At 44.6% G+C, this 27,185-nt stretch overlaps 1 protein-coding gene across 1 annotated transcript in view; it reads right to left on the bottom strand.

The window, feature by feature from the left end:
* TRIM24 (tripartite motif containing 24) overlaps positions 1-27,185 on the bottom strand; it is an 868,915-nt gene that overhangs the window by 745,794 nt on the left and 95,936 nt on the right. The window contains exon 2 of the mRNA XM_085652031.1: positions 14,272-14,390. Within this exon, the coding sequence (XP_085508157.1) occupies positions 14,272-14,390 (119 nt within the window). The remainder of the gene's footprint in view (positions 1-14,271; positions 14,391-27,185) is intronic.

Below are 27,185 nucleotides of genomic sequence, written 5' to 3'. Positions count from 1 at the left end.
ACCAGCATCACCAGGCAACTAACTAGAAGACTACAAACAACCTGGAACTCAGCAGGCTGACTAATCCTTTACCTTCCACACAGAACATGTCACATCACATATTGTGGAGCTCCACTGGCTTCCAATACACAAACGCTTCACACACACATTCAAGGAACTACAACACTTAGGCTCCACCTACCTGAATAGTCACAACTCCTTCCACCAACCAACCAGATACCTCCACTCTGCAGGACTCCTACTCTCACACAACACACACATACATAGACCCAGATTAGGCCAAGAGGTGTTCTCTTTCACCACTTCTAAAGCATGTAAAGGCCTCCTACTCCATATGAAAACCTCGTACTCTCTTCTTGTTCAGAAAGAAGTCGATGACCTGGCTTTTCAATGAATCGAACCTAGCATAGGCAGGGCTAGGTATACACAGGTGATGGTGCACTTTAAAAATACAAATAACATAACAAAGGTTCCCATGATTGAGAACTTGAGTTACAAGAAAGTAACTTTTGAATTTCCATCATGGCATCTCCATTAATGTTTAATAACACTTAGAATAGAAAGCACCCAAAAAGATGGGCAAATCGGAGAGAATAAAAGCAAGCAATCAAATACATTACAGTAAGGAAGATCAAGCTTTGTGTAAGCTAGTCCTGAAGCAAAGATTGAGATGCCACAAGCTGGCTATCATTTTTTTTTCAAATTATATCTGCAGAAACATTCTAAAAGCACAACAAAAACTGTGGCTTCTTACACTTGAGAGAGTCATGTCTCAATCAAGCATATCTGCGGTGCTAAGTTCCATTTAGCATAGAAAGTACTAGTAATAAATAACATGTTTCTCTCACAGACTTTGTTATATGCATAATGCATGTTTTTCACTGCAAAAACGTACATTAAAAAACCTGAGTTTAAGAAGTGCCTATGACAAAATCTAAATACTGACACAAAAAATTACACATTTGATCATATTACTCAAGGTTACATGGAGGAAAGGAAACTGAGAACTGGGTGTGGTCTTTCGTTTCTAGTTGGCTTAGTATAGCAAAGTTCAAACCTGTTGTGCACTATAAGAAAGGGGGGTGAGTGCAAAACTCAGACCCAGTGCCTACTAGGCATTTAGAAAGGAAAAAGCTCAGGAGGGGATTCTGAGCACATTCAGTTATGAGAACGCTCTACAAGTTGTGTCCACTAAAAATGGACAAAGGTCAAGTGCGGTGCAGTTTGGTAGAAGAGGTGCATGGGCTATGCTCTCGGTGAACAAAATCAGACTCTGGTGTCTTTTTCCCCTGCATCCCCTATAGGGTGTAATCTTTTCTCAAGGAAGAGCTCTACTGTCACTAGTTGACGCCTTGCAGTTTCACCTGCAGGACAATGGCAGAAAAGTAATATTTGGCACCATCCTCTGCACTGGAGCGGTGTCCGCTCAGCTACTTTTAAGGTATACAGGAGCAAAGACTGCACCGATTATAGCATTTAACATGTTTGCATACGTTGGGATTTTATGCATGGCACTAACTTATCCGAGGAGCAGGGACGGAGTGAGGAATCTGCAGGGAAGAACACCTCTAACAAGAGCCATGGAAGCAGCCATGGCCCTGGTGGAGCAGGCAAGAATGCCCTCTGGAAGATGTTTCTTGAATAAGTTATAGCAGGCCGTAGCAGACTGATACAGAGGATGGCCAAATAGGAAAGTGTGTTTTGTCGCTGCCTTGCTGTTCTGGACTCCGGTGAAAAAGAGCATCGACTCTGCCCAGGTGAGTATTGCTGGTGTAGTAGGATACCACACCTTGTGTCCAGTCAATGCAGTCACTATTCCAGCTTGGTAGAATGAGGTAATAGGTATTAAAATGAAAAAGTTTTAAAATGACCCATCTGAAAGGAATATTGAAGTATAAACCTCTTAACCAACCTATCTTATTTCAGTAAGTAGAAAAATCTCTAAATCAATGTAACAAACCCCACAATGTTCCCCATAAATATACTGACTTTACAACATAGATGCTTTTTCTTTGTTTTTATTATTTAGTCAGAAGCAAAACATAATTTTCTTTTTTTTGTATCAAAAATATATATTCATATAGCATTTTCAATTTTTCTTTTTTGTTTTGTGATTTACATAAATTATAAAGAAACATAGATATACATAATCAATGAATGTAAACACCAATTAAGTTGTTGTCTAAAGCAAAAACAATACTTAACCCCTTCCCTGCTCATGACGGAACCGTTCCGTCATGAGCCACGGTTGGCGTGTGCTACCTACCACCTACCACAAACATGGCATCGAGCAACAAGAGGGTCACGCTGTATTGAATCACGAGAGGTAAGGTGATACCAATGACGTTGATTCCGTTTGTTAGACTTATTAATTATAACTATACTAGCTTGTTTTTGTCCGTTTAATTAAGACAACCCAGACTTTCTCCATGCTTTGAATCAGTTTCTGTACTTAGCGAGCATCCGCTTCCTCTTTTTCTAAAATTATTAGAAATTAAACCTTATTTTAGGTTTAGAACGCCTTTGCTCTCTCGTCCGAACATTTAAAGCGTTACAAACCTACTGGAAACATAGAGAGTTTTTGTATATTGTCTGTGCTAGACCCATTCCAACATGTCGCCTATGGTCACCAGGCTCTTAGGAGTACAAGACCGGTCACGCAAAAATTATCGCGAGACTACGTTATAATCGGCATACATTTAAATATGTCTGCAAGTTTCCGTAACTAACCAGGTATCAGGCTACAAGAGGGCTATATATTATTGAATCTCGAAAGGTAAGACGAGACCATCCACGCTGACACCGTTTGTTAGGTTCTCAAATTATAGCCTTACTCTGTTTGCTTAAACCTACATGTAGCTATAACATAAGAAGATCCTTTCCCTGCTGTGACTTAAACCAATCTGTAGTGATTAGTCAGATTGTTTACATATTCTAGCTAGCGTCTGGTCCCCATTTACAAATCTATTAAAGTTTAAACGTAGTCTTTTGCTTAACACGCTCGCATGTCGTAAATTGCATTATCCTTAAATATTGATCTGGTCTTCCCTCACTTTACAATAAAGACGAGCCATTCCGCCAGTCTAAACTACTGCTAGGTATATATTACCCTTACAGAACATCAACGATGGCCTAACAGAACTTCTGCGATGGCTACACAAAAACAGTTAACAGTTAGGCAAGCTGAGAATCAAATAACCAACTTGAAAAGACAAAGAGCTTTGCCCTGTCAGAAAATTTTCCGAAACATTTATCTCCAATTTAGAGTGTTGTTACCGTTGTAATAGGGTAGAAAAACCAATTTTTTGTAATGCTACTATATTTACCTTCCAGAACTAATACTTTGAACACCATGTATAAGGTAAACATGGACAACAGACAAAATAGACAACCCTCTTGTTTGGCGTTTTGCACTCCGCTAAGAGGTAAGAACAATAATAGACTTTGTTGTACATAGCCAATGCTAAATGTCAAAGCACATACGAAACTTTCCCTATATGTTCTTAATTTGTAGATACATTCTTACTCAAGAAGATACCATTGGTGCAAGGCTAATACGGGTCACATAGGACAAAATTTAACTATTACAAGACTTCCTGACCATGCATACTTCCAAGTAGGCATTGTAAGAAACATTACTTACCCCGTTTATTTTGGTCTAACTTACTTGTCTCATAAGATCTCCTTTTCAATCAGCTTTTTATTCCCCCTTCTAGCCTATTGCAGGGTGTGCATACTACGGCTCTAAATTTTACTATATAACTACCATAGAGGCCCTTGCATAGCTATACATTCTGTGTTGCAACAGGTATTCCAGATTCAATTTTGTTTTTCTATTTCGAGCACAAGGTGATTGGCTCTTTGTCTGTTCTAATTTATAGGCACATCACAAGATTTTCCTTTGGTTATCTTTATAATCAATTGCACATTTTGTCACTCTAGAGAAGGGCTATATAGAATCTTCCATTTCTCACTCTAAATGGTCCCCTCTTTCCTGTCCACCTGAGACTTGCATGAACCAGCTCATTAGAAGTAATATTGAATAACAGTCGTCTTAAGGAATACATTAAGTATCTCAATGTTCCCCATGTCTGACATACAGTGGTTTTGCATTTTCAGAATAAAAGTAGCCCCTCTACGGTTTTAACTCTTTGATGGTCCTGAGGAAGGTGATCTTAATCATTTTATCACCGAAACGTACGTAGACCAGACCAACTATTTTCACAACTGGAAAATAAACTCCTATGGATCAACTTAAACCGAAGAAAAAAAGAAATTCAGTTTGAGAAAAATGTCAGCAGAATAATACGTTGACAAATAATAATTAAAAGAAGATCTTTCCAGTTGTAATATATATGTTTTACAATCTTCTTTCTGTATATTTTGTGGCATGTGGTATGGATGTTGGTATGCGAGATTAGGCAGCAAGATGTTTATGTATATATTTTTTGTTGTTCTTTGAGGGGCACTGTCAATTATTTAAGTATTGTTTTTGCTTTAGACAACAACTTAATTGGTGTTTACATTCATTGATTATGTATATCTATGTTTCTTTATAATTTATGTAAATCACAAAACAAAAAAGAAAAATTGAAAATGCTATATGAATATATATTTTTGATACAAAAAAAAGAAAATTATGTTTTGCTTCTGACTAAATAATAAAAACAAAGAAAAAGCATCTATGTTGTAAAGTCAGTATATTTATGGGGAACATTGTGGGGTTTGTTACATTGATTTAGAGATTTTTCTACTTACTGAAATAAGATAGGTTGGTTAAGAGGTTTATACTTCAATATTCTTGACTCTTTCCCCCCTCTTAAACCTTAAATTAACCGGGGAATACCTTTCTATATAGTGCCATCTGAAAGGAATGTCATCTGGGGTAAGAAGCATGAACAGGTATAATCTTCTGTACCGGGATAACAAATTTAAAAGGTGGACAAATAGAAAGGGCTTGAAGTTGCCCAATCCTACAGGCTGAAGTTTTTCTCGTCAACAGTACGGTCTTCAGGGCAAGTCGACATCTATACATCTCACTGAGGAATAAGGAACAGAGTGGGAGAGCCAAAGTAATGAAAACAATTTAAAATACACACCACTACACGCGATCTAAGCAAGGAAGGCTGGTCTGTAAGACATATGAAAGCTGTCAAATAATCAAACTGTAGTCACTGTCAGACCCCTGCTTGGTAAGAAGCACTGATAAGCGCAAAGAGGAGACAGGAAGGAAATCAGGCCTTCTTAATAGCAGCATTAAACAAACTTGTCCCAGTGACCAACATAACTGGATTTCGTTACAAGTTTTCTTGTAGCTAATATTCCAATTTCAGCAGGAAGACAAAATGATTTTCGCTTGCACCACTCTATTTCCATGCATACAGCTACAGCAATTTGCGACTGAGGTGGAGAACAATTCCCCCCTCTTGTGAGATAAAGTCCACCCTTTGCGGGAGGGGAAGAATAGTCCAATTGTCGAGTGCCAATAGATGAGCGTACCAGACTGACTCACCCAGTGTGACAAACAGAAGTAGCTGAGCTTGAACTTCCTGCACGTTCCAGAGAACCTTCGTCAGAAGCGTCATTCAAATCAGTGGAAACATATCATGCCCCGAGACCAACTAAACCTGGGAAGCGCGTGTCCCAAAACAGAGTACACTTCCTGTTCTTGGCTATGGCAAAGAAATCCACATAAAGACACTCCAATCTGAAGGAGACCACCCCGTCACTTTGAGATGTAGTTTCACAATAAGGGAACATGAAAGATGAACCTCTATAACCCACTGTTGCAGGAGAATTGCTGCCCAATTCATGGTCTGCATGGGAGGGAGTTCAGATATCAGGCTGTTAATTGTAATGCAATAGTCATGGGAGAGTCTCTTAATGCGCTGACCAGAGCACATTCAATAGTTAGACCCCCAGGTATGGGAATACATGGATCCTGAGTAAGCAGAAGATGGCAGAAACCAGATCTATTTCAGCTATTGATGGTGTCCCATTGATCTATCAGCAAAAATGTGTCAACCTGCACACCTTGTTTTTGATGGTTTTGATCACCAGGTAATAACTTATACTGGTCTTTAACCTGTGTGTGCTGCTGTGATTAAGGGTTTAGCCTGATACCCTGCGTACTATGCATCAATGATTAAAGGACACAGAGATGCCCCGCATCTGTTAACAGAGCACTGCTGGTTGTAACGAAGGTTTCAATCAAAATTTTATAATAATCTCAAACTACTTTCAATTAAAAAACAACACATTAGCAACCAATACTTTTTAAGAAAGTTATCTTGTTGTATTGATATTTACAAAATGTACGCTTTAAATTAGAAACAAATTAAATATGCAACAAGTAAATGAGACCTCCATTAGGTCTGATGAGCAAATCATTGTACATTTAAAAACAGTCACAGGCGAGCACGCTTACTTGCAACTTATAGCTTTGAAATAGCCATATACAGATGTAAGGGCTTGAACAAGAAAAAGAAAGGTCTAGCTATCTGGGATCCACTCAGATTATGGATAGAAGATATTGAGTAACCAAAAAAAAGTAGTAATTGCTAATATGTCTAAATTAAAAGTGGTTATGTCATAATTTTTTCTGTTAAATGTATATATATACAAATAAACTGTAATGCCTGTAAGCTGGTGGGTGGTTGGGGGGGGGCGGGGGGGGGGGGGTCGGGCTACGCAAAATAAGCCAAAAACTCAATAAAGATTTGTTTTAAAAAAAAATAATAAACAGTCACATGTTGCCCAAATGATTTGAATACAAAATCACGAGAAAACCCTAAGCATTTCGGGTAAAAAAACATTTGTCAGGGGAAATATTTAGTACTCAAAAGCATTCAGTAATTCTGTCTTCAGTTGCCTCCTGCCGGAACAAAAATTAAATAGGTATAAAAAATATGCAACAACTTCATTGATACAAGGTCAAGGAATCTGTTTTTGCATCTGTTGTGAAATTCAGTGTGCCACTTCCACATGTGTCACCCTCATAGAGTATCCGAACGAAGACACACCTCCGTGATTAGAAACAGATAGGAAAGTGCCGCTGATTCATAAGTGCTGTGTGCGTCTTACTTGAACATCAGGCATTCGTGGAACGGAAAGAAAAGATATGTGTGAGTAAAACTGAAAGTCCAGACTAAAAACCGAGTGATATGTGAGAGAGAAACTCGTGCCCGTCACTTTTTTAAACGAAGGATCTTACCGATGGTAAGTACCAGCGATGTCCCACAACTAAAAAGAAAATATAAATGACCGCGGGTCAGCTCAAGTGCACGATAAGGCGCGCTGACGCGAGTATCCGCCCTTGTGAACCCAATGATGGTGATCTTACCGGAGGATTATGTTGGTAGGTTTAGCCTACGAAAAGGACAAGTATACACTGATTAAAAACTCGCTCGATGCCCGAAAAGTATTTAAAAGAAGTAGAGACAGTGCTCCAGATTCTATGTCAGGACCGGAGGCTTCTGATTATGCTTTCTCAATTTCTTTACTGACTCAACAGCAGCCAATGAAAAATAAACTACACTTAGTAAAAACATTTCCCATGAGGCTTTGAACCACGCCTCCTCAAACAGCCAATGGCAACATATCATAGTGAACAAAATAGGGAGGCACTATCTTGGCTTCCTCTTTCTTTGCTGCTCCGCAGTCAAGATAAGTGCCTCTCTATTCTGTTCCACTTTGTCATTATTGCCTTGATATTTACTTGCTTTGATGTTTATTTGCATTCTTATGCACGGCTCGTGCTTCTGGTAAGGATGATTTCCTAGTTATTGACATGCGTTGTGCAGTGTTTTTAAATTGCTTTTCATGCACCCCTTTCAGTTACTTTCCCCTTCATTGAGCGCGTGTTGTGCTTTAGGCTTCTCCCCCTTATTGCTCCCTCACCCGATCGCTGCCGCCAGCGCTGCTGGCATTTCCCGTTCGCCTCGAGCATTCGGGCGGGGACTGCCTGATTCCGCAGGGAGTGAGTCAGATGCCAGAGCCCGGCCAGGCAGCCAGCGTGCATCTTGAATAGCCGGAAAGATGTCTTGCCCCAGGTTAGATCAGGGTTTTTCACGCAGCTGGCAGATCGGAACGGATACAGGGCCCGATTTACATAATTAAGGCTGCGTTTGTACTCCGGTGCTTAAGGACATTAACCCTTGCTATTCCAGCTTGCCTGGAAATTAATTTTGGGCACACCTGCTCTGCGCAGGCAAGTGGGTGTTATCTCCCTCCATTAGTCCTGTGTTTTTGCATTTTTGTGGAATTTCCCTTGCTCCACTACCCCAGCTTTGCTCCCACCTGACGCCCTAGCTTGTTGAAAGTGTGGGCTGATAATTGTGCTTCCCACTGTGGATTTTTGATTGAATACTTTATATTCAGCTGTCATGTCAGACTGCGAGGTCTACGAGGAAGAGGCAGCGGTGTGTGATGCCCCTGATGAAGACGCATTCTACTAGGATGAGTCCATGGAGGAAATTATAGATAAAAGGTTAGATGCCAAGCTTGATAAGGTGCCCTCCTCCGCCTTATTACCTATCGCTCAGCGATTAGAGCATCTGGTGGCTAATAACCCTTCCCTCTCTGGTGCTCCTTCAGCCCGACACCCCTCCCCTCCTCCCGAATCTCTCGGGCTTCCATGGCCCCATGTGCAAGTTTACTCTTCGCTCTATAAATCCAAAGAGCAAGCCCACAATGGCGCCCCGGCCCCCTTCCCTCTCCCGCCAATCCCTATCCAAATTCCAGACACCACCACTGACACTGACTCTTCCCAAGAGTCTAGGCCTCATGAATGCGCAGAGAAGCGCACTCATTCTACTTTGATCCCTCAGACATTGTCCACCCTCGCTCAGCTGACTGGGCACCTCCCCCAGCTGTAGCGGAATACATGCAAACTCATTTGAGGAAGAGTTTTGACAAAGTGGTTAGGGCCCGTCTTGAATCCGAATGTCCGAGACCGGACTTCGGGCACAAGGTGGCTGTTACCCCGGACATTGACTCTTCAATGACCACCTTTTAAAAGAAATACAAAAAAGATCTGAAAAAAGGCATTGACCGCGCCCTCCGGCTGTGCCAAGATAAAGTGCTGGATATTGTCGGTCCCCTGGCCACGATTCTTGAGATAGCCCTACAGGCACAGGAGACAGGGGCCGCTATTCATCCCGAGGTCCTGGCTGGGTGGACCCAGAGGGTGATCTGCCTCCTTGGAAACGCTAATTGCGCCCTGTCCCCAGAACGCTGCAAATCTGTGCTCCTCAGAATTGACACACAGCTCATGGAGCTAGCCACAGCCGAACCGAGCCCACTGGCCGAAGGACAACGTTTTGGCGAAAAAAGTTTGTTAAAGACATTGCCAAATTTGTGAGTACCTTTGCCTCCCTGGATAAGTCCCAGTCTTCTTTGAAGAGAGTCTTCCACCAGGTCTCTGGTAGGGTCGGTCGTGGCAGGGGACGCTCGACCGGCCGCTACACCAATCCCAGTCCTCTGAGAGGTTTCGCTCCATGGCGCAGGGAATACACACAAGAGCCAGACCAAGTGGGCTTCTACCCATCCAGGTCTCGAGGCTTCAGAGGCCGCTTCAACAGAGGTGTTAACAGAGGCTACAAAATCTTCGATAACCAATCCTCTGGTAAGTCCATTGTTGTTTCCAGTGATCCCCCTCAGGGGCAGGTTGTTACATTTGGTTGTGAACTGGACACGGCTGACCACGGATGTGTGGATTCTCCACACGGTCTAGGGCTACCAGATAGAACTTCTAGACTCCCCCTGGCAGATGACTCCTCCCCGTCCTCTCCTTTTTTCCCTTCAAGAACAGACTTTTATAGACTCCGAACTTCAAGATCTTTTGGCCACTTGGCTGAACTCATTATCTGGACAGTAGTGAATTGATTACTCTCTGTAGTGCACCACTCCATTAATTCTAATAAAACAGCTAAAGAAGCCTGCTTGGGAACGTTAGTAGCCCAAAGTCTTCGGGCTGCTACCACCACCGCCATGCAGCACTGAGGACCAAGACCTAATCCACAGAGTTACACCAGAGTTCGCTGAGCCTCGGAGTGCTGTCTGAGAGTGGCTGGGACCTTCAGAAGATGAGTTATCGACCCAGAAAGGATTGGCCTAAGACCACAACAATGGGTGAGTGGTAGTCCAGTGGCAACTGGACTTTGGCCAGAGAAGCCTTCGTAGGACGTCGACTCTGAAACCAGGACCCCGCTGACCATCTTTGTGGACCGAGCAATCCCTCCAGGAAGATTGTCGACCGTGTTGAATCCACAGCACTCTTGGAGCATTTTCAGCATCCTTCATCCCTTGCATTAGGACTACTCCATAAGAATCTATTGCAAAGCGGATAAAGTACATGAAACTGTTGGAGGACTGCTTTTTCTGTGAAGTTAGCTGTTCTTGATCCCCTTGCTGGTCTCCCTGACTAGCTCCCTGTCGGAATTGTTCACGCCAAGTACTTCTAACCGACTACATTCACACCTTTCCAAGTTATCCTTGAAAAAGTTTGTGTCCAATTTGTTGATTTTGCCATGGCTTGTTCGCGTTGAGCGAAATTGCTCTGATTTATCATGGACTGTATAATCATTATCTCTGGAACCCTCCAGTAGATCTTTTTAGTTCTAGTGTCTAAATTCTTATTAAAAAAAAGTCTATTTTTATAAATTGGTGTCGGATTTGAGTGTTGTGTCAATTTCTTCTAAAATTGTTTTGGTGCTATTTAAATGCTTTACACTTGTTCTCCTGAGTAACCTTGCTGCTCAGTGCCACAGCTACCGAGGGTTGAGCGGAGGGTTTCACAGACTAACCCTAATGGACCTAAGGAGGTTGCTAAGTGTATTACATGTGTTACAACCTCACAATATACTACACCCCATTTCCTCACACTTGATCTGCCACATTGACTACAACAATTTGCGAAGTCCCACAAGGAGTAGATATTGCTGTACAAAAGGCAGGTGGTACTTGCAGCACAGAGGACACAAAGGCTGCAGAGCCAAACACTGACCCATAGAGTCATACGTTTTCAAGACTCAATCTGAGGAGAGCAACTAGAAAGGCATTTGGATTCAACCTCAAGGGAGAATCTTGGACCACTAGACTATTTGTGATGACAAAAATGGTGTCACCAAGGGCACCTGTAGGCTGCCTGTCAATTTAAGCTCTTCTGGTCCACAAAAGGGTTTCTCCCACACACCAAGAAGAGAGCGAGGGGAGGGGAAGGGAAGCAAAGGCTCAACCGTTGTGGAGGATGTATGTAAGATTTTTCAAAATAGTGGGCAAAGCTGCTTTTCATGCCATTATACTGAACAAAGAGACTTTCTGAAGAAGGGACAAGTGGCAAGGGACATTCCCTTCTGATGAAGTATCCACACCATCCCTCTTTGCAAATCAAGCTATAAGCCAGAAGCAGTGGTCTTGAGGGCAGGGGTGGGGGAGGGGTGGTTCCTTGGGGTTTTGGTCAGCCAGAGTCATTGTTTTTTAGTACAGCTAAACTCTTCATTGGTTCTGGCAAAGCCCTAAAGTGTTCTTTTATTCTGACAATCTTAGGGCATGTGAATGAGCTCTACCACACCATGCTTTAACTTTTTATTTAACCACTCTGGTGAATTTAAGCCAATTGTTTTGGTGCCCAGGCGTGAAGTCTGTGGGTCAGAGCTACTGAAGTAGCCAAATCAGCAGGATCAGGCTTGCATCTGGAGGGGCCTTAAGAGTATTGGGGGAAGTCCTGTCCAAATCCAGCACAGCTTTAAGAAAACCTCAATGTGTGCAGGGTCTGGCTTAAGGGGTTCTCCTCTTACAGGTACTTTTAAAGTTTGTTGACAAAGATCTGTCAGGAAGCTAACGTTATGGCCAAAGTATAACCGCGAGGGCGGTGGTCAAAATACCTTGCACTCCCGCTCCATGATGGATTTAAGATGCATTAATGAGCAGATGTAAAGGCCATGGGGACATGGGCTTAGCCCACATGGCTTGTAGCATTTGTGGCAGGGTTTAACCCATTAAATCTCCAGAAGGCATCTGACCAAGTTATGGTCAAAATGCTGAGGATTTTGAATGATAAGGTACCAAGATAGCTCAGCATCTGCATGGATGGGGCACGGAAAAACAAGTACTCACACCAGAACATCCGCTAGCTTCAAATACACTTTAATGTCATGACATCTGGTGCACAGACGTGGAACTGAAGCCGCATGGAACTCTGTGGTGCCGCAGAAGAGCTAATACTATAGGGAATGTTTACAGGCCAATCTGGCACCTGAGTGGATTTTTATAGGGGGGGAATCTGCAGGAAAATGTAACCACCAGAAATGAACATTTAGGCTGAAATTATGATGCTGTGGTTAATTTCTATATAGTCCACCAAATTTTCTTTCATATATTTTTTTGATTAACTTTCAACTGCCAAGGTACTTGCAAACTAAGAATTATACTGTGTGGAGCACATGGACTACTGCCTTTACTGGGGCAAAACAATAATGTATAAAGCAAACCACTAAAAAGGGACATCAGGCGTGATGCTGCTATTCCTTACTCCCAAACATCCAGGTATGTTTTCCACCCCAAAGCAAACACAGGGAGATGGACAGAGCGCTGAAACTTTTCAGACACTCACCCCGTCACAGATCTGGGTGAATCCATCATCGTTCTTTAGCTCAGTTCGCCACCCCAGTTCAGACCCTGCCATATGCAAATCAGTCTTGACCCTCTGCCTCACGGGAACAGTCAGCCCAAACTGCCAGACCAGGTCCTCCCTGGACTGGAAACAAGCATCCTGGGACCGGTTTCGGGGTGACACCCCTCATCAGCCAGGCTAGCTTGAATCCAGTGGCACTGATGGGCAAGGGAAAGAATGAACAGAGAACCTGAGAAAGGCGCTTAGAAAGCGGATCAATTTGTCTATCTGCACACCATGCCACAAATTTGGCTCTATTGCAGGCGTAAACCGTCTTGGTGGAGAGACGCCCGTCTTCCAAGATAACATCACAGACTTCGGGAGAAAGGTCGAAAGCGGTCAAATGTCGCCGCTCAATCTCCACACTAGAAGGTGGAGCGTTGACCGGGTGGGTGGCATGATCGGAGGACTGATGGTCATGCTCAACACATCGGGAAAAACAAACTCTCCATGCCCAATCTGAAGACACAAAGATGACTTGAGCTCGGTCGTTCCTGATCTTCTTCAGAACTTTGGAGAGGAGTGGTATGAGCAGAGAAACGTATAGGAGGCCAGAGTTCCACTCGGGATGAACAGTGTCTTCAAGCGGGAAATACCTTGAAAACTCCAGCGTGCAGAGCTGCTGACATTGCACATTCTGGTCGGTGACTAACAGATCTAACCAAGGCTCTCCCCACTGCTGAAAGAGACCTTGCACAAACTCTGGATGGAGACTCCACTCGTGATCCGCCAGGCGACTTCGGCTGAGTTTGTCCACTCTAGCATTCCGAGAACCAGCCAGATGTTGAACCACGAGGGATATGGCCTGGTATTCCAGCAATGTCCAGAGACGCAGGGCCTATTGACAAAGGGTCGACGACCCCACACCGCCCTGTTTGTTGCAGTACCACATGGCAGTGGTATTGTATGTGAACATCTGCACCAGCCTTAACCTGGATGGAGGGTAGAAAGGCTGTTAAAACCAAACGGATCGTTCAGGGCTCCAGCAGGTTGATGTGGAAATCAGATTGCGTCAGACACAAGAGTCCTCTGATCCGCCACCTCTACCAGAAGGCCGGACAATCCTAGGAGTGACGCATCTGTCACTACTGCGATATCTGGATGGGGGAAGGGAGAGGGGTCTGCCGGTGACCCATTTGCGGTTCGGTAAACACCACTGCAGACCTTCCGCAGTTCCCTCCAAGATTTGAACCACGTCGGAAAGATTCCCCTGATGCTGCGCCCCACTGGAACTTCAGGTCGGTGACAGCCGCTGCATGGCTTGAAGCCGGCCTTCTTTGATAATGCATCTGCCACTCCAGAGGTAAGATCTCAAGAAAAGACTTCAACAAAACATCAAAAAAATCTTATTAAAAAAGTGACTATGGAGTAGCTCTTTCCAGATCTGCGCTAACTGGCGCATAAAGAAAACAACACTGACGCAGATTGAAGTCTATCAGATTTGGGCATGCAGCCAAATTCTTTCTATCAGTACTTCTGGGACAGCTTTAAGCCTTACTGCAGAATAAATACTCAGTATTTTCTTGTATAGAATTTGTAATGACAAATCTGAAAGGGTCATTTCGGTGTCCATTATTTACAAAGCTTTAGATACTCACCTGGCTTGATTTTTCAACAGTGCTGCTAGGAACCTCGGTGGTGTCCCTCACAAAGTAGTTATCAATTATGTGCCTCTCCGCACACTCCTGGCTGCATACCGGGCATCGTATCACGCCAACTGCAGAAGGAAATAAAACGTGGCATAACATTTTCAAACATTATAGCATAGTCTCAAGTACAGCTGCAAACACATGCAAAAGAAGTTCCAAGTTACTCCGTTACAAACAAAACAGAATAACTCTAATCCAAGTTTAATGAAACTTGAGCCATGTATAAAAATAATTTTAAAAAACTAATGTGTATTCAGATATAGGACATGGTTATGTTCTTGTTGGCTCTAGTGCAGATTTATTTATATTTCTTGCAATATTTCCAACTTTAGAGTTAACTCTGCGCAAAGAAATAAAAGGGACTATGGAACTCACAGATTGTCACACCGTTAATGGCTTTTGACAGAAAAAGACAAGCTACTACAATCCCACATATTTCACCACAATACATTTTCCTTCACGTGCCACTACAATATATGATGAGTGAATACAAGAAGGTTTGTCAATTTAAAATTGGAAATACTGGTTAAGAAGTGGCTATGAACCGAACCCACTAATATGTAGTTTTAGGAAAGTGCCTCTTTTGACATGGTTACCCCCCACTTTTTCCCTGGTATCTGGTGCAGCTTTGACTGAAAGTGTGCTGGGTTCCTGCTACCCAAGTCCATAGCACACGTGTTCTTTGCCTAAACTGTATGATTGTTCCACAATTGGCACACCATTAAGATCCACTGCAAGTCCCTAGTAAGTGGCAGCCCTAGGTCCTAGGGCATTTAATCTAAAGAGGGCTCCTAAGGGCTGCAGCACGAACTGTGCCGTCCTAAGGGACCACTCACCGAGCTCATGCAGCGTCCTAAGGGACCCCTCACTGAGCTCATGCAAACTGCCATTGCAGCCTGAGTGCCTTTGTGCAGCAAAAACTGAAGAGTCCACATAGCACACATCCCTGTGTACCATGCCTACCAGCACTAAAGGTGGCATAGGTAAGACACACCTAGGGCAGGACGTACAGCTATAAGGCAGGGTGCACTATACCCATGTGAGGGCATATTTGCGAGAGTGGAGATGTCCCGGTGATATCTAAGCTCACTCTTAGATATTGCCAGTGCACAGGGAAGCCATACCGAGGAAGTATGCTGGACACTCGTCATTACGAGTTCCCCAGATACATGATGGCGACACTGTATCCCAAGGTGTTTGTTATCAAACACCTTGTCTTAAACCCATACTTATGCTAGGGCAGAGTTTATTCATAAATGCACACAGAGGGCACATTAGAGGTGCCCCTTGAAAACCTACCAACTAGCATTGTGTTTGTGGACTAGTCTCGACCTGCCTGCCAGAAATGGACATATTTCTGACCTCCTACGGTGAGAGCCTTAGCTCTCCAAGGTCGGGAACCAAACCTGCTCTGGGCAGAGGTGTTCCAAGCAGGATGTACATTCCAGGGTGTAAAGCTTCAAAGGACCTGCAGCCTTTGTTATGAGATCCCGGGCCTCTGCAGATAGTGGAGGGGTCCACTTTTTGGCGACAAGACAGGTGGGAAAATTAGTAAGATTAGGAGGTGTGCCCACATTCAGCCAGCACCACGCCTAGGGCGGGCCAGCTGATGTGAACCCCACTTTTTAGATTCCTCCATGTTGTTTTGGACGGAATTAGCCTTCTACGGTCAGGGTAATACCCACTTCCCACAGGATGTGGTCTTATAGAGGGTGTAGACACCCTAAAGGTAGGTAGCTCATTGGCTGCTACCGGTCACTCCCCATAACACCCACAAATTGAGTATTTAGGTGGAACCCCTGAACCCAAGAAATCAGATTAGACGGATCAATAGAAGGACAAAGAAGAGTCACTGACTGGTGAGCACTGCAGAAGAACTTTGGTATGAAACCCTGCCGTTTTCAGCCATCTCTCAACAATTGCGACAGAGTGACTTGCCCTGCAAGCTGGAGACCTACCACAGCCTTGGGTAGCCTGCAAGCACTTCGACAAACACCAAAAATCTCCCTTGGAGTAGAGGAGCTACTCCCCTGCAGTCCGCAGGCACCGACAGGCAGAGTCCAGTCCACTGCTTTGCACCTCCCTGGTCCGACCGATGTCGCAGACTACCAGGAGAAGGTACTCAAGCTCTGGAAGGTCCGATCTGTCTACCCACCCAGTGTGAAGACACCTGGACCAACAGGAGCCATGCAGCATCATCTCCTGGGGTACCGGACGACCTGCACCAAACAGCAACAGCAAGTGTCCAGTCTGGATTCTCACATCACCAGCACCAAGCAGCCGCCGAGGCACATCATTATCACTGAGACTCACTTCGAGAGTGGCCCACCAGCTGCTTTGATTTTGCCCCCGACAGCTGTTTATCCCCGACAGCAAAATGCATCTTTGCACACCCAGTCCAGGTGACCTAACCACTCTGCACCAGAGCAACCCAGCCAGGGTCCCGACAAACCAGCTGTGCCCCAGTGATCCAAGACCACTTGCAACCTTAGCCCCCGTTTGGGAGCCCTCTGACTTGCAAGCAAGTCCCCCTATGTAGCCTCTTTTCAGGTGAGCCCTCTTCTCCATAGGACCAGCTACCAGCCTCACCAGCACCCTGATCCCAGCAGAACCAGGGACGTTCTTGAAGAACTGCTGGTAGTACTTTGAACTGTACTTTGAACTGTGGCCCACTACTATTCCCAGAAGGTGAACCCCTGAAACAGACTGTACCTACATTTATGCACCTTTGACGTTTCCTCCCATAGGATTGCACACAGCGCACAGGTTTGAATGTTTTACTTACCTGTAAAATTTGTATTATCGAAAACTGTACTAACCTTGAAACAAAGATCTTGAGTTTGAAATATATGTATAAAAACTGGGTTTTTTCCTAATTTGGTCTCAGATTTATTCTTTGAGTGTGTGTTTCATGTATTGCCTCTGTGAGTAAAACAAATGTTTAGCACTACCCTCTGATAATTCTACCTGCTCGCCCACACTACCACAAAAGACAGCATTAGTATTATCTACTTTAGCCTCTGCAAACCAATTGGGTATCCACTGGACTCTCTGCACAGTGCATTTTATTTTAGTACACTATATAGATAGACAGTATCATACAGTAATAGAAGCAACACTTCTGCCTTTTTGTATGGTCAAACCCAAGGTTTTTGGACTGGTGCTGCTGTGTTTTTTTACTCTGACACTTAGTTCTGGTTAGCAGGTCTCAGCGCACTCAGTGGCCAGACCGTAAAATGCTTATGTTGCATTGGCTATACCCAATGGCATAAGCTAACTTACTAAGTCCCTAGTATATGATACCCAGGGCATGCAAGGTATAGTAACCCCAGGGATTGCAGCACTAGTTGTGATACACTGGGTGTCTCTCAATCCGCCACTGCAGACTGGAGGAGCAGTTTGAAAAGCTAGCCCAATGTGGCCATTCAAACCAATGGGAAAGCCAATCCTTTCTCTGCAATATGTGTAAGTTACCCCAATGGAAATTCTACCAGGCCCTAAGGCCCGTTGCTGCGTATTTCACACGCAGAACATGTATTTTGCACGTTCTGGAGGTAAAAACATGAAACAGTTGTTTTGGTGGAAAGACTTGGTCACCCCACTGGTGAGTAAAGGGTTACACGGTGAAACCCTCAGCTTTGATAACTCTTGAATGGTGCGACTAAAGATGATACTCCAAAGCCTCAAACAACTCATTATATTAAAGCCAGACTTGATCTAAGTCAAAAGTAATGTAACATGTTGAAGTGTGCAACTTATAAAAGTTGGCACTTTTGTTGCCTTTAGTTTCCTGTGCTTCGAACAGTTCCACAAGGTGCCTGTCCCCGGAACAGTTTCAGCCCTCCTGGAGGGACGTGCTAAGAACTCCCAAGAAAAGAGACAGTAGAAGACTGCAGTGGCGAGAGGAGTTACCTTCCTCCTGCAGGAAGCCAGATGAGTGTTCCCCAAAAGGAGGCCTAAGCATGAAATTCCGCTCGCAGAGTTTTTCCCACTCCGCACAGTTCATGGGGTTCCAAAAACCCAGTGTAGCATGCGGAGATCTGAAAGACTCCACTCCGTGTTTCTGAGTTTTCTCCTCGCTTGCGCTAGTCAACATTAAGATGGCGAGCGTGAAAAATCTTACTCCCGACTACCTCCCTGTGAGATTCCTTAACACAGGAGGTTGTGGATGGCCGCTACTGCTCGCGTTTAGAAGCCTTCCGTTTGCGTTGAGGAAGCTGCCACTAGAGTAGAACATCTACTTGAGCAGATAAAGAAGCAGCACCCTCTTGTGCTGCGCATGGTCCCATTCGTGCTGACTTTCCAGCACGGGACAAACACCCGGCACTAAAAAACCATGTGTACGGCACAACCTCATTCCGCCGCTTGCGGAACTCCAAGTAAGCAACCCAGAGTTTTTTTTGGTCACTTTGTGAAGTTCTGAATAGCGGAACTCCACCCAGGCCTACCCAAAAGGTTAAAAGGAGATGTCGCTTTTGAAGAGCAAATGGATAAAACTTGGGAATGGGACTACTCCATTGTCTGGGCAAACAGGCAGGAACAAGGAGAGGGAAGCAGAAACCAGTTGCCAACACAGTTTTCTAGGGGCATTAGTACCGTTGGTAGCCAAACCTCTAGGTTAGGCTAGGGAGCTCTGGACAAGAGAGAGTGGTTCTACCATGTCGGCAGTGGGCAAAATGGAACATCCTGGAATAGCCAGATGGCACAATTTCCAGGAAGTGATAATCAGGTGGAAGGAACCTGCTAGCCCACATGCTACCAACTGCATACTACCCCAAGATAGTTTTCTGCGCACACATAGGCCTCCCCTGGCACTCAGATCCCAACTGGACTGGAAGAAGGACCAAAGGAGGACTGCCCTACTGTACCGTGGAACCGGCAAAAAGCTGCCTCTGCATAGACTGCACCTGATGACCCTGCTGGCTAGCAAATGAGAGGGACTGTGCCTACTGTGTCCTGCTCAAGGAGAGGTTGTTTCCAGAGCCAAGCCGAAGCAAAGAGACTCCAAGGGTCAGTAGGCTGGCCACCTGGTCAGAGCACAGGGCCACAACAGCTGAGAAGCAAGCTGGGGCAAGTAGGTCGCCCAGAATCTTCACCTTGCTGCCAACGCCACCAGGACCAGATTCTCAAAATTGCACCAGACTTCACGTCTGAGTGCAGCATGTCCACCCAGAAGGCGAGTTACCGCACAGGGAAGGATTTGGCTGTTACCATGATACCGGGTGACTGGTAGCCTAGTGGTGGGTGTACTTCTGCTAAAATGGTGAGGACTTCGAGGGACGTCGACCCTGTGATCAGGACAGAATCACCCCCTTTGTGGACCAAAAACGTAGCCGCAGGAAGGACCCCCCTCCCCCCCCCAATCGACCGCATCACATCCACAGCATCCTGTATCCCTTAGATCAGGACCACTTCCATTGGGAACAGAAAAGGATAAAAGTGCTTGGAACGGACTACTGCTTCTACTGTTAGAGGGACTTGCTGGTCACCCTGACTGGCTCCCTGTTACAGTTGGTCTCGCAAAGTAAGTCTAACCTACTGCAATGAAACTAGACAAACTTGAATTTGCAGATGCTAGTTTGTGGTTGAGTGAAAGGTTTAGATTACCTTGTAAATCCCAGTTGTCCAGAACCCTGCGTTGGATCTTTTTCGTTGTGGTGTCTAAAATAGTCTAATTTTATTAATTTGTGTTGGATTTCTTAGTGGTAAGCAGCCCATTGGCTACTATCATATACTTCCCTAAACGCCCATAAACTGTATTTAGAACTCTCCCCCCCCCCCTAAAAAAAAACAACTTCCCAAATGCATGTTTTACCTATAAACTAACCTGTAATTAATTTAGAGTGCAAATAAATGCGGCACTTATTTAATAGGATTTGCTACCTTCTTGATGGATTGTGAACCTAGACCAGATAAATCACCCGCTTCTATTGCAAAAGCCAATAAGTTTGTTTTTTAGGTCTTGTCTACAGTTTTAGAAGTGTAGTGAAGCTTCAAGCCACCACATATACACACACACATATGTCTACAGTTTTAGCAGTCTAGTGAAGCTTCAAGCCACCACATATACACACATACAAATGTGTTCAAAGGGGCTTTTGGACAGCCCGCCGGTCATTTTCTAATGTGGTTCAGATGGCTTTAACCATGAGCTGACCAGCTTTTTCACCACCCTTGGTATTAGCATTTTGCAGGTGTGAACCACTACAAAAAATAAGTTTTTGAGGGCGATAGTAGCCCCCCCACCAACTCTACAAATTACCCTTTCCACTTGTTTTATTTTTACACGTCTGATTGGTTAATAGGCTGGTTTGTCCCTTCTTATACCTCCCATGTGGACTGGCCCTTTTACTTCCGTTGTTACACGGTATGGCTGTAAGCACTATTTTCTTTGATGAGCAGGCACAACATGCTTTCCTGCAACATTCGGCGCATGATGCACGCTTTCCCTTTTCAAGCAACCCGGGACAATGGCAGACGCTTCTTTGAAATGAAATAGGTCTCGCATTTACAAGGGTTTGAGCTATTGTGTAAATGACAATGCCTTTTATTTATGTGTTAATTATCAACACAGATAAATAAAAGGCATTGTCATTTACAATGTCAATAGCTTTAACTCTCACAAATGCGAGACCTATTCAATTGCAAATGCTTGTTTAGGTTGAGCATACTAGACAGCACATGGCTTGCAAGGCATATTGTGGACTTACCAAGAACATACAGGGCTTGGAGTTCACCGACTGCTTACCACTGGCTGGCTTTCCTTACACTCATTTGTTTGCTTCTAATTACGATGGCTTGCCTGGTCTATCTTGAATCTACCCCTCCCCTGGAGCACTGACCTGGTCTGCCCTTCCACTGCTAAAGTTAAGGGACCTACTTTTTTCTTTTTTGACTTAAGCATTCCACGAGTGCATGTATTTTTCCAGTTGTGCTCCTTATGTACTTCTCTTAACCCCCCCACCACCACCCCTGCTTCACATGCAATATTACACTCTCACCATGCGTTTCGCCCTGCCCCCATCGGTGTTCTGCTTACCACTGTATGCTTCTCTGAGCCCCCTTAACACCAATTTCAAAGGCTGGGGTATTGTTGGAAATGAGAGAATCTCCCCCTGCTAATGCTCTCTCTTAGTGGATAACGGGTGTGGTTGGCCAATCCAGGCTGTGCCCCCACCACAGAACAGGGCAAGTGTGAGAATCCTGGATGGTAGGAAATTTAAGGATCCTTCTGGATTTTGGAACCTTCTCTCACAGAAATCAGAGGAAAATGTGTGTTCTGTTCAAAGGTTTTCAGATCTGAAAAGCAAGGAGGGCAACAAAAGGTAGGGCTATCCTCGCAAGCCAGACCACCCTGAACTCCCCCTTGGTGTCTAGTTTTCTGAAAGCCATGACCCAAAATTCTCACTTACCCAGCAATTTCCTGAAGTTTCTCTATCGTGTTTTAGAGTGGTGTGTTGTGGGTACTGAGCCCAAACACAAAAGTGGGGTACCATTTTTATTGGGAGAAGTGAGTGAACGCTGGGTCGTAAGGATTTTGAGAATCACCAAAGCTGTTCTAACTTTCTCTCAGAGAAATGGGAGTAAGATTGCGGTCTTAGCTTAAGCTGGAGGTTTGCAAGGCCTTCTGGGAAAAATGTGTTTGAATCTACTCTGGTCACACCACCCTGGATTGCGTGGGTATCTAGATTTCAGAAAAGCCTGGGTTTGGTATGTTTCCTGGGGTGGCGACTGAGGTGGGGCACAAATTCCAAAGCTACACACATTGAGAGGAAATAAAAGTTGATTTTGCTGTTTGTAGGTTATTGCAGCCGCTACATCCAGCCAGACAAGTAGTTAACCTTTTGAGCTCTCTTCAGCTACAGCCTTAACCCGCTGGAAGAATCCAAGCTCCAAAATGTTGATTAAGTCCAAAGGTAGAAATCATTTTCATGCGGAGGCGCAAAAAGTATCCTGCCAGCAATCTCTTGGTACAAAATTATAATTTCTCCCGTTCGTAGCTTTCCCGAGACAAGGTCAACGGGCTTCACAGAGACCTCCTCCAGCAGCTATCAGACAACATGGAGCCTCTTCAGCTACAGGTTGCTGCCTTTCACCGCTGAGAAGTTTTGACTTCCTTTCAGAGACTGAGAAAAACCAGGTAAAACTTCCAACCGGGTCGAACATGCTTCTGGTGTCTGTCTGACCTGCATTCCATTGCAGTCGCCCTGAACTAGTGCCTAGGTACCGGTTAAGAGCAACCCGATAAACGCGGTTGGCTTAAAAGCTTTTTGGTGCCATTTTCACATTTACAAGGTCATAACTCTGATTTCCCTTTTTGGATGTTTGTCATTTTATTTTTTAGAATTTACTATATGTTTCTATATTGTTTATGGGATTTTCTTGTGTTGGATTTTGACTTTGCTCATTCTTGGGTACTGCATATTTACTTTACACAATGCTGGTAGAAAAGTAGGATCTGCTTTAATGGTTACACGACTTTTTACTGGTATTAGTATGTCTTTTTGTCTAGTCTGACTGGGATCTGCCTAATCAGGACCCCAGTAACTGTGCTTCCTCCCTAAATTGACCATGGTAAGTACTTCTGTACATCCATAATTGGCTACTGGAGTACCCTTGTAAGTCCATAGTATATGGTACATGGGTACCTAGGGCATAGGTACACCAGGGGTCTCCCATGGGCTGCAGCATGTATTGGGCCACCCATGAGAGACCACTCAAACTGTGACTACAGGCGTGCCATTGCAGACTGAGGGAGTAGGTGCTAGCACCCCTCACGACAGATGTACGTTTTTATATATCTGAGGTCACTGCACTTAAAACCTATAACTCGCCCCTCTGGTAGGCCTTTCAGTCCTGAAGGTAGAGTGCTTGGTTATATATGTGAGGGTGTCCATGCATAGGCAGGACATCCCTACAAACCCCAGAGTAAATTCTCCAGGCTTTGTAATTTGCGGTCAGCCATTTTAATACACAAAGTGGATATCAGTCATTACAAGATGTCTAACTATATAGTGGCTGCACCGAACCCGGTCATGTTTGGTATCAAACATTTTGGAATCATACCCCAACACCGATTTCAGTGTTGGAAGTATGATCCCATCATGTACTGGGGTGGGCTCCCTTAGGATACCACCCATTATTCCTGGTTACAGCCTTTCAGGGTCTGACAGCAAGCTAGTGCTGCTACCGACCACAGAGACAATTTTGCCCTCCTGCTGCTGAGCCAAGCTCGAGCAGAGGAAGGTAGAACAATGGATTTCCTGTCGCAGGGAGGTGTGACCACCTCCAAGACAGGACTTAGTGTACTGGGCTGGGGGTACTTGCCAGCACCACCAGATTGCTTTGAAGGGCACATTTGGTGCCCTCCTTACATAATCAAGTTGGAACCAGTTCTGGGAGCCCTTGGCTCCCACTCTGGCGCAAAACTGGACAAAGGTGTATCCTCCCCTCCGTCCAGCTCCTCCTCTGGGAGGGACCCTTAAGTCGTTCCAACTCATTCCCTAGGGTACTTTAGGGCTTACCTGTGGGTGGCTCTTCAGATTAGTCTGTGGCCAAGACTCAAGCCTGAAACCATGTCACTCTTTGACCATATGGACACTTGGACTTCATTGGAATTTGCCTGGAACCGATACTGCTTCAGGGAAGACTCCTGCTGCTCCTGGCCTCGCTGTTCAGCAAGTCTTCTTAGTCATCCGTGCTTCTTCCATGATCTTCAACACACCTGTGGGCATTAAGGACCCCCGAAATGATCTCCCATGGAGTGAACAAGTCACTCCCCTGCAGGCACCGCAACCACGCTCATCGGTCTGCTGCTCCTGACATCCCACATACTTGAGGCTCAGCAAAACAGGTGGTGGTTCTCCAACTCCCTCAAGGCCTGAAGTGTCCTCGCTGCGATTTTGAGGTCAGCATCCCTCGTCGGAACCGCTAGGACCAAACTCCTGTGCACTGTGTCGACTTCCTGCTGCCATGGCTTGTTTGTTCTGCACTCCACAGATCTTCGGGCTACAAGAACCTCCAGCCACCAGCATCTCTTAAAAGATCTTCGTCTTCACTGCATCCTCTGCACTGTGGATCTTCCGTCTTGGCGACTTGCTCGAGGTCGTCTTGTGACTCCTGTGCCTATGGCCTGTGGTCCTCTTGAGGGTCTTCTCCTGCTCCAGTGGGCTCCCCTGCTTGCTTGGGGACTACTCTGATTCTCCTGCTTGTGGTGAGTCCCTTGGTCCTTGCTGGTCCTAACGATGCTCCTTCGCTTTCCAAGCCCGCTGCAGCTGCCAAGGTTTGTTGGTGCTCCTACTAGACACTGACCCCCTGGTTCTCGATTTCCAACGTGGGACAGCTCTAGCAACGAGGTCACATCAACTCTTCTGAACCGTCCATCATTGGTGGGCACTGCTCTTCTGGGCCTTCTTGCCATCTCAGAGTGGCATAGACACTCCCCCCTGCTTACAGGTTCTCTTCTTCAAGAATCCACCCTTCGATTCCACCGGACTCTGGCACAGTCTTCTCCAGTGGCCTCTTTCCTGAAGTCCTCCATTGTGATCTATGGCGGTTCCCAATGTCAATTAGCACCTATGCCATTGTGTAGGTATCCGGAGTCCCCTCCACGGGTATCAACGGTTGGGGTGATTCTCCAACCATCTGTCTTCCACTGGGTTTCTTCAGGGTCCACTGGGAAGGGTGCTTTTTCTTCTAAACTGCAACCACGACTTTCCCGTTGACTCCTATTGGACATGCTGATGTGCTTCCACTCTCCACACAGCCTCCATGGAGTTCCTGGGTACTTACCTTGGGTGGTTCCTTGTGTCCCCAGCTCATCTGAGTCTCATGGTCAAAGTACCAACTTCGTTGCAGTTCACAATCCACTTTCACTTTCCACTTGGTCCAGATGTGTTCTCTTTATGGCGATGACCCTCCACTTAACAGTACAAAAGGCAGAGGAAGGCAAAAGCAATTAAGGTATTCTTCGAGATGTTTTACAATGACAGGAAGAATTACGGTTAATTGAAAAGCTGGAAATAAATGGGTGGGGGTCAGCAAAGGAATATAGAGTGGGTGGGGAAATATAAGACTCATTAACTTATGAAGAAGACACGTGGTCCTCTTCTCTGTAATTTTAAAAGAAGTCACTTGTGATGATGATAGTTCTAGACAGAAGTATGCATACTCGCACAACAACACACACACTAACTCTGAAGACCGAAATAAGTATATGGTTTAGTCTCCCCTGGAGTCCACTGTATTATGTGCTTACTTGCCTATTGCAATTGAAGTATTCTTCTGTATTTGTGTTTATAATTCTGGGTAGGAGATATACCAATGTGTTAGTGAGTGTTCTGTAATAAATAGAACTATTGTTATATATATATACACTATGTGCTTCTTTTTCGTACAACTTGCACTACATGATAAGATCTGGTAAAACAAGCTGCTTAACACTCCGGCTGCTCTCCACAGCTACCAATTCGAGCGCTTTCTATGGTTGTCTAAGACCACTAAAATCACCATAAGGGTTATCTGGATTAGTGCAAGTTGATTCACTTAAGTGGGCATCATACACTAAGCCAGCCTCCTACAATGCCTTTCTTCTTCTTCTTTTCAGCTTTATTTCGACACAGTAGTCATAAAAGCACATACAAGTAACAAAGAACAATAAAAAGACGAATAGTAAAATATTACAATGAAAAGGCAGACATGTGCAGAGGATATTTCATTACCAAAACATAAATGGGAGATAAGAAATATCTGATAGCAAATAGATTATATTAAACATAGGACCAGCAAAATAGGATCAGGTAGAGGGCACATTTAGTCTTCTTATCCGCCACATTGATGCCAGAAATGAGGATACTGCAAACACTATTTGTCTAGATAAATCAGTCTTTAGGACTCTGTAAGCTTCCCTACAGTGTATGAAACCAAGATTCCTACAAATAGGTAGAATCCAATATTTCCTGCTATTCTTATAAGCCGGGCAGAAAAACAGTATATGTAAATCAGACTCTGATGCAGCATTGCAGCTAGGACAATTTTCCAGAGTGGAGACAGACCAATTGGCTGTGTATGCTCTTACAGGAAGTGTGCCAAATCTCCACTGGATAAATAATTTCCTATTAAGATGGGGTCTAATCTCACTGAGTGCCTCTTCAAAATGAAAATCATCTTTTGAGATAAAAATTTTTTGGGCTAAAGTAGAAGATTGAGATTTTGTAATAGCATTAGCTAATTTAGCCGCATAGTAAATAGAAGTCAATTTTTTCGCGGAAATAGTGAAACAGGCTGTCGCTGGCGTTGTCCAGAGATCAGAAAGTCCAAGAGCATCAAATTGGGTCCTAATATACTGAAGCCAAGGAAATTTGCCTGCACTCGGGAGACTCAATATTTCTGCTAATTCATTCCTATAAGGCTGTAACTCCGGGGTTGTCCACATCCTTCTCCAGAAGATCAAGGGTTTCAGGCCGAGGACTTCATATATAGGACGTACACCCAAATCAAGTCTTAAAGGAAGTAGAGGAGTGCTTTGAGGAAGTAATAAAAGAAGTCTTAAAAACGTACATTCCGCACGTACAATCTCAGGGCAACATTTGGATCCCCAAAGCTCAGCGCCGTAAGAAATGCGACCACGTGCTTGAAGTTTATATATTTCGAGTGGGGGCGCTAGTGGTTTTGCAGAAGAAGAGTTATAAAACTTCATAATCCCACCAATTGACTGGGCTAGCTTTAAACGGGCCTTGGCTTGATGAAGGGCCCAAGAGAATCCTTCATTTAAAGTGAGACCGAGATAGTCGAAGGTATTAACTCTCTCCAAAATTGTACCACCTATAGAGGGGTTTGGACGTGTTTTAGATGGTGGGTTGAAA

Source organism: Triturus cristatus, chromosome 4_1 (assembly GCF_964204655.1).
Source record: "Triturus cristatus chromosome 4_1, aTriCri1.1, whole genome shotgun sequence".
Classification (NCBI taxonomy): Eukaryota; Metazoa; Chordata; class Amphibia; order Caudata; family Salamandridae; genus Triturus; species Triturus cristatus.
Note: the sequence above shows the minus strand (reverse complement) of the source record. Positions and strands in the feature narration are given on the sequence as shown.